General features: G+C 39.6%; 2 protein-coding genes across 5 annotated transcripts; both read right to left on the bottom strand.

Annotated features, from left to right (window-relative positions):
• Positions 1 to 360: 360 nt before the first annotated feature.
• Positions 361 to 2,945, bottom strand: LOC137134532 (platelet-derived growth factor receptor-like protein). The gene is made up of 7 exons (XM_067519459.1): positions 2,864 to 2,945; positions 2,454 to 2,617; positions 2,207 to 2,349; positions 1,957 to 2,108; positions 1,549 to 1,842; positions 929 to 1,068; positions 361 to 567 (listed from the first exon to the last, which is right to left on the bottom strand). Exons 1-7 carry the CDS (start codon positions 2,943 to 2,945, stop codon positions 361 to 363), a joined length of 1,182 nt encoding a protein of 393 aa, XP_067375560.1.
• A 771-nt stretch (positions 2,946 to 3,716) lies between these two features.
• LOC137133853 (cationic amino acid transporter 2-like) lies at positions 3,717 to 9,796 on the bottom strand. Of its 4 annotated transcripts, none has more exons than XM_067517881.1 (12): positions 9,681 to 9,796; positions 7,943 to 8,316; positions 7,226 to 7,381; positions 6,982 to 7,147; positions 6,732 to 6,868; positions 6,318 to 6,540; positions 5,458 to 5,594; positions 5,266 to 5,368; positions 5,039 to 5,178; positions 4,760 to 4,926; positions 4,541 to 4,649; positions 3,717 to 4,447 (listed from the first exon to the last, which is right to left on the bottom strand). In XM_067517881.1, exons 1-12 carry the CDS (start codon positions 9,695 to 9,697, stop codon positions 4,317 to 4,319), a joined length of 1,860 nt encoding a protein of 619 aa, XP_067373982.1. In that variant the 5' UTR covers positions 9,698 to 9,796; the 3' UTR covers positions 3,717 to 4,316. The 4 variants fall into 4 exon arrangements, with proteins under 4 accessions (XP_067373982.1, XP_067373983.1, XP_067373984.1 ...); XM_067517882.1 differs by having other exon boundaries at positions 7,943 to 8,313; positions 9,681 to 9,712; XM_067517883.1 differs by lacking the exon at positions 9,681 to 9,796 and adding an exon at positions 8,693 to 8,854.
• Between the last annotated feature and the right edge of the window lie 1,029 nt (positions 9,797 to 10,825).

The following is a 10,825-nucleotide window of genomic DNA, read 5'->3' as shown; positions in this document are numbered from 1 at the left end:
CTTGCCCAAGGACACTTCATCACATACCCACGAGGGACCGGGAGTTGGCCCACTGACCCTGTGGTCTGTGGAAAGCGCCTTACCAACAGAGCCACAGCAAGCAATATCAACAAAAGAGCAGACAACAATGTGGGTATATGAAATGTTTAATATAAAAGCTTCATGTACAACAATTTGCATGCATTCATGTAAACATCAGTATCTATATCATTGTAGAAACTTGTGTGTTTCTGTTATTTATCGCTACAATGAAAGATGATATGCTTTTGTGTTTGTCATGTGTGACAAAATACTGTTACAGAGCAAAATTCTCCACCAGAGAGTCCACCCTTTCTGCAGGACATTACGAAGCCTGGTGGCTCAGAGTTTCTTTGGTTTTGCTTTGGGGACCACTCTAACAGTGGTGGACGCTGACTTGGCTCCTTGCAGGTTCTGAGCGGTGCAGGTGTACGTTCCCTGGTCCACATCTCTCACCTCATCCACCAAGAGAACAGACTGAGACTGCTGTCTGGCCGATCCTCCGCTGACTGGACTGATACTCTCTTGTGTGTACAGAGGCCTCCCGATCTACAAACACCACAGATACCACATGTTCAGTAGTAAACACACTTTGCCTCTTTAAAATTATTTCTGAGCCTATACATTTGTAAGTCATTAATAAGCAGTTATAGGCCTGGGTGCTCTGCAGTCCATGGGCTACATGCATTTTAACTAATAATAAACTAGTTGTACAAAATGTACACCAACAAAACACCTAATTTGTTCAACAATCAATCCGAAATGTATATTTAACTGCATCAAAATTGCTTTGTAGAGGAGTAATACATGACTTGTTAACATAGTTAAAGTCATAGGTTAAACTCACTGAGTGTTTAGTGGGCTGTGTTAAAGCATGAAGGCAATATAGCCCTGCACATGAGGGTCTGACCTGCTGTCCTGGGTATTCCCATGTGAACTCTACGGCTACATCCTGCTCTCCCACCACAGTGCAGATGACACGCAAGTTCTCCCCCACAAGCATGGAGCTTGACGAGGCCTGGATCACTGGGGCAGGTGGAGCCATGGGGTCTTATGACACATACATTAAATTTAAGGAAGTTACTGAATGTAGGAAATAAGTTACAACTTATAAAAATCTACCATGAACTAAACAGCACATAGAACAGTGAGGAATTTTAATGTTCTGCCTGTTTTGCCAGGGTTTCTATTCAGGTGTAATGATCGTCTGCATTTCTCAGCCGTGTTGGTTTGACTGTCTGTCCTTCGCTCATTACAAAGTTCTTTTTTTGGTGGGAAGTGGTGGGTCTTTCATCTCTTTGTTTATGCAGAGAGACTGTCAGTTGGATATAACTTAAACGCTGAATTGTATTATGTGTTTGAAAAATACATTACAACCTAAAATACTACAATACACAATTTAAGTGTTTTTATATTAAAACATACTTTAGTGTATATGAAGTGTTTTGTTTTAACTCCAGGAGTCTAGCATGTTGATTTCTAGTTATTGTTGATATCACTGATAAATGAAACCCAACATTAGTGACTCACAGTTCACATAGATGAGCATGTACTTGATGGAGCTCTGCCTCAGGTTGCCTAAACTGGCCACACAGTACAGAGCTCCAGCATGATGTGACCGGGGTCGATGGATGGTGAAACCCTTCTTGACATCAAAGGAAATCTCCGTCCCGTCCACTGCCACCTCCACCGGTGGATACTCACGGTGCAGAGATACTTTGGCCTCAGGGGATGTTACCTGGCAGGGGAGGACTGTTGGCCAGTTGGTCCTCAGCTGAATCACCTCGTAGTAGTCAGATGAGGGAACAAATAGCTCTTGTGGGTCTGGGTACAGAGATACGATATCACGTGGATGTTAAATGGTTTCATATCACTTTGCAGGAGAGGCTGTGTGAAATGAAAGTGCGTGCAAGCACAAAAAAGGTTAATGCCATTTACCGGGAAAGAAGACAAAGACCTTGACAGCTTTGTCATACTCCTTCCTGCAGTCATTCTCTTCGCAGTACATTGGATAACACGTGTACTCTCCTGTGTCTGCACCTGTACTGTTGACTAGTGTCAGAGCACTATACCGTTCGTTCTGGATAATCCTGCAGAAAGTAGGAAAAAGTCAAAGGAAATATAGATGATCATACTGTGACTTGAATTACAAACTATGCATAAAAAATGCATTGACCATGTAGTTTACCTTAGCCTTCCATCATCCTCCTCCTCCAGGTATGAGGGGACGCTCCACTGGACAGGTTTACCCCTGCACCTCAGCTCCAAAGTGTCTCCTGTTGGCACACTTATAGTATCTTCGACCTTTTTAAACTTCCCTCTATTTAGAACCTTTATGTGTCGGATGCAAAATTAGACAGTATTATAAAAATTGCAGACACAGATGTAGTCATTTCCGTTTTTGATCACAAATGATTGTGTACTAAATTATATACCTGTGTGATGAAGGTCTGTCCCTGGGCTGTGGGTGTGGCTTTAACCTTGGGTTTTGGTGTTATAGCTCTGGTCCCTTTATTTGATTTCCCAAGTTTGGGTTTTTTCAGCGAGGTCTTCCTCCTTGGCTTGGTTCTCTGTTCCTGTGCATCTTTCTGACAATAAGCTACACGTACAGAGCACATGATGCATCTATATTTTGTACATGCAGGTAAAATGTGGGACTGATAAGGAGTTAACTTCTTATTAAAAAATAACAGTGAGCTTGCTGTGTGTGCTAATGGCACCATTTTATCAGATGCTAACTTGTACAGTAAACCATATCTTGCAAGGCTAACAGAAATGTTTCTACTCTGCAATTCTAGGAACACTTTCCCAAAGAACTGCTTTGCAAGCAAATATAGTCACTTACCTAACTCCAAGATCACTGCACAAATAAGGAGAGTGCTCAGCACCAGCCTCCACTTCGACCCAAACAAGTACACCAAAGGCATGATTGATCAGTGGATTATCAAGTAGTGTGAGGATTGTTAGCTTGTGTAGTACAACACAGAACGTGTGCCGCAGAAACCAAAAGAAGAAGGAAACAGGAAAGAAAAAAGGAGGAGGGCTGTCAGCTGTTTTTCAGAATCATACAAATTCCTCCTCTTCAGAGTATCCCAATTCCTCCTGACTGGCTCAATGGAGGCTTTCAAACCTGTCCAAACCAATGAGGGTCAAGAGAGAGAGGCCCCTCATGTGGAGTCATGAAGCCTGTTTGCTTACCTGCTGGCCTGGAAATGTGCAAGCAGAAGCTTTCAGAAACACACCACACAGTCCAGACTAGGGGCTGTGGAAAGGTTATTAAATGCATTTGGTGACTAATAAGCTTTGTGTCACGTGCAAAAATCTTAATTCCACAGGGTCACGAACAATGAAACACAGGAGGAAGCATGGGAAAGCAAGGACATGTTTACTATAAAATATGAGTTTTGCATATTTTATTAAATCCATATCATGCTGTACCCAACATAATGCTAAACCTTTTCTTTGGGTGATTAGCTAAGCTACAGTTTTGAACACAGCTGTAAAAAGTTCTTTTGTTTTCAGTAAACTCTGGATAGTGAGTGCTATTGAGTGATTTTCCTGTCTTATATCATATTTTTTCAAACGAGAGAGACTTTAAATATTATATGTTTAGTTGTCAGATATATGTTCAATTATGAGTGATTAACGTTTATTCACTGACACCCCCTGCAGAAAATGAATTCCAAATTAAAGTCCACTTGAAAAAAAAGGAAAATTTCTTTTTATTTAATGAATGTATTTACAGCATATAATTAAATAATATGTAAACATTCAGTATTTTACAGTTTAAAACAATAAACAATTATTAAAGAGGATCTTTGCAGGCTAACAACAAAACAATTACGTACATAATCGTTATTAGTAATATTGAAATACATTTTCACATAAGTGTTATGAAGTGGTAATATATCTACATGTATTATCTACAAATATTGTTTGATCCATTTTTCTTTTGAAACAGCACTTACTTTATTTTACATGTAAAGCATTAGGGAATATGCAGGAAGTTAAAATGTTTTAAATATTAGTTCCCAGTCTGAAGTAACATATTTTTACATACAATTCATATCTTGAATTTTCAAAACTATGTCAGGCACCAAATATTCAGACAAATTACAAATGCCACCAACATGTAATAAAGTATCAGGGTGGAATGAAGGTTAACATGTTTGGACATCTGTCCATTTGGCTGAACACCTGTCACACTGAAACTTTGAACTGTCTAGAGACAGATCTGCACAGGTGCATGAAAAACACATATAAAGCTGTTACTCACTGTAAAACTTCAACCTATTTCTTCATAACTTTTCTTCATTTAAAATGTCATTGACTGTTTTGCCACTGACAGTTACAATATTTATCTTGCTGGCCATGAGACGCTTCTTCTGAACACTGTTACGGATCCCATAGCCAAAATAGATGACTAAACCTAAAAGAAAGGAGATGGATTCATCATTATCACATGCCAGGAACTAACTTGATAAGTGCCTCCTAAACCTTTGAACCACAAATAAGGTCTTACCCACTAACATCCAGATAGCATATCTTATCCATGTATCTCCACCTAATTGCACCATCAAATACACATTAATAAGTGTGCTGGCTAAAGGCAGAATGGGGACTAATGGGACCTAAGAGAAAGGACAAAAACATTTAATACTTTTGTAGTTGTGTCAATAAAAAATTACACATAAAAATGAACAAAACAATCAAATACTCTACACTATTAAAATACCCTCACCATGAACGAGGCCTTGGTGGGATTTTGTGGGTGCCTCCAGATGAGGAAAATCATGAGCAACAAGATGCAACTGAGGATGCAGACAAGCACCAAACTCCAGGCTTCCATTCGGGACAAAGCATCTATGGCTTGACTCAAAGTGACACACAGTGCTGCTACACATACAACTGCAGACAAAGCAAATATAAATGAGTTTTGAATGAATTGAATTGTGGCCCAGAAAGACTGAGGTAATTATGAACCTACTGGAGGTCTATAATTCCATTTGGCCATACATACCAGATAATATAGTCAAAATTGTGACTCTTCGTGAGGTGGAGGAGTTGGGAGACAATGGAGGAAACAGGAAGCCGAATTTAGTCTTCGAATTTGATTCTTTGATCTGCAGGTCTGTGTCTTCAGATGGATCCTCCTGGTATCTTGATTGTAAACAAAATAAACAGTTACCTTAGGGTTTTCTTAAAATTGCCAGTGAAGCCTGCAATAGTATGAAGACATTGTTGTACCTCAGAATTAAGATGCATATCGCTACAAGTGTGTAAGCAAACAGAGTGCCGATGGACATCATTTCCACCAATGCTTCCAGGTCAAACAGCAGAGCCATGATGGCTGAAGATAACAATGGGGAACACGGGAGTTAATAAATTTCACTAGATTTACCTTGACGCGAACAAACATCTGAAGAATCTGCACAGTACCTGCCACTGTTCCCGAAGCTATTGTGGCTATAGCAGGACTGCCTTTGGCGGTGACTATGCTCAGCTGTCGAAAAAGCAGGCCATCTCTCGCCATGGCGAACAGCACGCGTGGCATTGGGAACATGGAACCCAGCAGGCTGGAGAAATAAACCCACAGGGTCAGACAGCAACAATAACAAAGCATTTAGTATCAGCCTTGCATTATTTTATTTTTAATTAGCCAAGTGAAGAAAAAGCTCATTTTCAGCAGAAACACTGTGACCATTGATGATTTAAACCCTTTCACTGAACTCACAAAAACTTTTTTACATTCTGTCTAATATTTCCTTCATGTAAGAAACCTAAATTCTTAGCGTATGTTAGGTTAATATCCACAATGTCCATATATCCATAATGGTTTTATTAAATACTCCTGAAACCTGCTACTGTAGGTCTAGATTACCAGCACTTTTCTCCTGTGCTGTGGTTTTATTCCTCCACACTGGCAACAGATGTGGCTGGTGTTAGTTTTCAGGTTGTTCTTCCCATTCCTGTGAAAGTTATATGTCAAGACGGAGGGAAATTCTTCAACAATGGCACAAGTGTCAACTTGGACTTAAGGATGAACTGATTTAGGTGGTCAAATGTCAAGGTCACTGTGACTAATCATGGCTGTCTCATTCTCGTAAAGGCAACTCACCAGAATATGAGTTTGAACAGACATGCATGTAAACTGCAACTTAACTGTTTGGCAGAGAACTCGCCAGTGGCGTCCAAGTGTGTCTGCACATTTTATGGTAAACCACCCAGCAACTGTCTGGACGAATTCAGACTAATATTGTAACCATATGATCCAGACTATACTAACAGTAGTTTCATACCTGGTTGACAGGGCGCACAGTGATCCCACAGCCACGGCGTATTTGGCTGGACCCCACCCGACATAGTCAAAGGCAACTGGCAGAGGGCTTTTTTCACTCAGCATGTAGTAGGGCATCATCAGGGTGAGAGCAGCAGACACCGCAAAGTAGGCCAGGAAACAGATAAGCAGTGAAGCCACAATGCCGACTGGGACAGACTTCTGAGGGTTCTTCACCTCTTCACCTATGGTGGTAGAAGATGTACGTATCATGTAACACACATCCCTTCATGCTTGTTGGTGAGCTACCGAAAAGTTTTTGTTTTACATATCTCAGCTATCTTTTGTACTTTCATGTGTAGAACTATTAAACTCTAATAACCATTATAGTATTATAACACCCTGACAATGAGAAGAGGACGCTGCTTCCAATTACCTGTTGTAGCAATGCAGTCAAATCCAACAAAAGCATAGAAACACGTAGCAGCACCGGCCAGCGTCCCACTAATGCCATATGGAAAAAATCCACCCACTCCATACACACTTGTCACATTGGCAGTTGAGCTGAGGTTTCTGCACAAACGAGAATATAATCTTGTGGGCATTTACAGCAAGATAACCAGGAGAGCCATAAGACAGGATCCTGCTCAGACCCAAGACTAAAGTATATTGCTGTTTGACATTACTTGAGTTGTGCTGTGGCATTTATTAGAACCTCTTCACTGATCTGCCAGTTCGATATGTCTCCCTTGATGAATCCAGAGATGATCACAAACAGCAGCACCAGGATGTTGATTGCTGTAAAGATCTTGTTGATAGTAGTTGACTCTTTTACTCCAAATGCCAGCACACCTTTATTGAAAAAGATGCATGTTCATTTTTATGTGTTTATTACTATCAACACAATAACATGTTTGTGATCAATTTTACCTGACAGCAGTATGATGAGAGCTGCAGCAAAGACATCTGGGTAAGCTGCCAGGCCAGGGAGACCCATGGCAGCGTGTTCTTTAAAGTAATTAGATATGACATCGCCAATGAGGTCATCAAAAGTTCCGCTCCATGCCAGCGCAACGCTTGATGTCCCTGAACAGGGTCACGAAAAACACAAACACGAATCAGTCATCATTTAACTATCATTAACAGACAATACTGACTGGGATATTTCCTTCCCTGAGTTTTTTATGACTCACTTACAGTATTTTCAACCACATTCAGGGTTTATTGGGTTATTAACATCCAAGCAATGAACCTAACAGCCTGTGTTAACAGAGAGCATGATTTAGAGCAAAGGGAAGCTACCAAGCTAAAACGCCTCCTGTTAAAAAGAGCAATTAAGAATTAGCTTTTACAGTAGGTTCAAAGTCACAACATTTTCAGCTGTCTCAAGTTGATGGTTGATCATTAATGGGCTTTAAGGTTAATAATAGATGACAATCTCTTTAAAAGAGTGGAAATGAATAATACAAATTTGTCAATTAATAACTCAGGATGGTCAGATGAATATGTAATTAAATTGTGTGATTTTCCAAAGGCATGCACTGTCAAAAGTGACTGATCCAACTAAATAATTGTACTTATATGAATAAGGGACTATTTTATTTATTTCTGATTAAAGGATTAACGTAAATAATAGCTATCACTTGCCTATGACATAAGAGAGTAAAAGATTCCACCCAGTGATGAACGCCAGCAACTCTCCAACAGTCACATAACTGTAAAGGTACGCTGAGCCTGTTTTAGGAACCCGGGACCCAAACTCTGCATAGCACAGGCCAGCAAATATGGATGCCAGGGCTGCGATGAAGAAGGAGATGATGATGCTCGGTCCAGCAGTGTCTCTGGCTACCTCTCCAGATAACACATAGACCCCAGCTCCCAGGGTGCTGCCCACACCGAGGGCTATCAGATCCAGAGTACTCAGGCATCGATTAAAGGTGGACTCTTCCCCTTCTGGCTCCAGGGGTTTCCTCCGAGACAGGCTCCCCAGAAAGGACTTCAACACGCCGCAGGGCATACTACTACACGGTTTATGTCAGGAAGCAAGGATATGGGAGTTATGTAGCAGGAGACAGGTGGGAGTCCAATTTGATAGACAAAGAGTGAGCAAGTGGGGGGAGAGGAATGAGGAAGGAACGACGGATCAACATGTCAGTAATTAACTATCAGCTCAGCCCCACAGCAGACCTTCTAAAGCACATTATTATCAAAATCTATTTTAGTTCAAAAGGTACCACATAGACAAAATGTAAAATGACAGCTTCTTTTTTTGAACACCACTAAAATGAAGGTAAAGGAAAGAACAAGTTTAACAAATTCAGTTTTGTTAAAATTAATGGGATTGTCTGATAAAAGTCATGTTTTACGAATAGTTAACTCAGGGCTAAATTCACTCACCTCTTCTTTGAAATCCCTGCCTGACAGATGGACTCCTAAGGAAAATTTAACAGGACCCTTCAATGCCTAAATAACATTTTTTTATACTGTTCCTTCTTTATCACCCTTTCTTATCTCACCCCTGATATAAGAGTGCTGATGCCTGAAGTTTTCATTGCTGCAATTTGCTCAACCTTTATTAAACTTCGCCCTTGAACTTTTCTGAAGAGGAAGAGTCATTTATTGTTATTGCCCTGGCAATTAAATATTTTGTTATTGACAAAGTGTGTTGTCACCTTGCAAGAGTAGTATTATGCCAGTGATTATCCCTCCTCCTTAATCACATGAAAATCTTAAATATAAAGTCTCTTAAATATAAAGTCAGAATGAGACTTCTCGTCAGATCTAAGATCTGGAAAAAAAACTGACTGTAAATAAATTAATGTGTCAGTGTGGTGTAAAAGCTCATTGTATTTTCTTTTTTGGTACAAAGAGTGTAAAAACATCTTGTGGTTAAGTCGCACTTATAAGTAGCAACTATGGCTTTGATAATCTTTTCGTTATTAAGCCTTCACGACAGGGTCTCTGACTTTGGATTTAGTTTTTCACAAGAAGGAAAAAGTAACAAAGAAAAAAACTGCAATTTTAAACTGCAAAAACTAAGAAACACAATTTTCCAATGAATGAAACATGGTTTTTCAATGTGAAATTAAAGTTTTTGCTTTTCATGTAATACGGGTAATCATGTTTTTTCATGAAAGTGTTACAGAGAAATAAAATCCTTAGACCTTATCGCTGCAGAGACATTGTAGTTGCCGGCTTGCCTTATATAAGCCGTGTCTCCAGCTCTACCTGGAGGTGTGAGGCTGCCAGAATAATGGCCCTGTGACTTAACGAAGCAGCGGAGGACAAAGCAGCTTTCATGACTTATGCATGCGGCACGCTGCACCCTTACTCCTTGAGAGGTAGCTTTCACCTTCTCATCTCCCATCAGGGGATTTCAGCTCACCTAATCCCTTCTGGCATGTGCTTCAGCAGGCAGTAGTTGAGTGGGAAGGCAGCCCGTGTCGACGGCCAAAGTACCTTTGACCAAACTTAAAGCTCATGCTTCGTATCTGCGATCTCATTGGTTGAGATGTTGCTCCCTGAGGGATAATGGGGTAATACTTAACTAAATAACACCTAGTACACATGTAATGTGGAGCTTTATGCTCAAAGCATTGTTGTTCACAGTGAATCCAAGTTAATATTAATGTGCTGTCTGTGTTTAAGAAAACAACTCAGATGCGTTATAGATCAATATTTTTGACAAATATTTAATTCTACAGATCAAAATAAAAGCAATAAACATAGATTTGAAAATTTCTTGCTGAAGTTAATATTATTCAGTAGATACAAAAGCTCTTTACCTTATCTTTAGTCCAGCGAAGTGTGACCAGTGACTTTGTGAAAACAGTGCAATGAAGTAAAAATATCTGTGCTGTTGACCTGGATGAAGAAAACATGGTTATTACTGCATATTACTGCGATATATACAAGAATGGCCTGCATGACCCTCCCACTCAGTGGAATTACTTACAAAGTAGCCTTTCTCACAGTTTGGATCATAATGTGCTCATTATTACACAGAAGGCACAGGGTGAGAACTGTGAACACAAAATCCTATTCAGCTTTTCAAAAATGCTTTTGTGCATTTTTCATTTGTTATTTTGTTTTATTTAATAGTTCTTCCCCTATACTGACAATGCAAAAACTGTATATTTTATAGAATTGTTTTTGCATTTGAACATTTCTAGGAAATATCTAGGACAATATAAATAATGACTGTGTTACAGTATGATGACACAGCATGCTCCTGTTATTAATCAAATAAATGATCACAGACTAAAACAAAGAAAAACTTAATTTAAACCATTTTAACAATTATGCTAAAGCTGAGACGCTGTGTAAAATATAAAAATAATTGGATGCAATGATTTGCAAATCATTTGAAAGATGAAACTGAAAAAATTGATTGTTTTGATTGAAGCATAACTACACATTTTGAATTTGATGGGAGCAAAACGTCATGAAGAAGCTGGAACAGGAGCAGGTTGCATCCCCTCTTTTTTCACTAAGACTTAAAACAAAGGCTCAGACTTTTCAGTTTTTATG

Source organism: Channa argus, chromosome 10, assembly GCF_033026475.1.
Source record: "Channa argus isolate prfri chromosome 10, Channa argus male v1.0, whole genome shotgun sequence".
NCBI lineage: Eukaryota > Metazoa > Chordata > Actinopteri > Anabantiformes > Channidae > Channa > Channa argus.
This window is presented reverse-complemented; position numbering and strand designations above follow the sequence as displayed.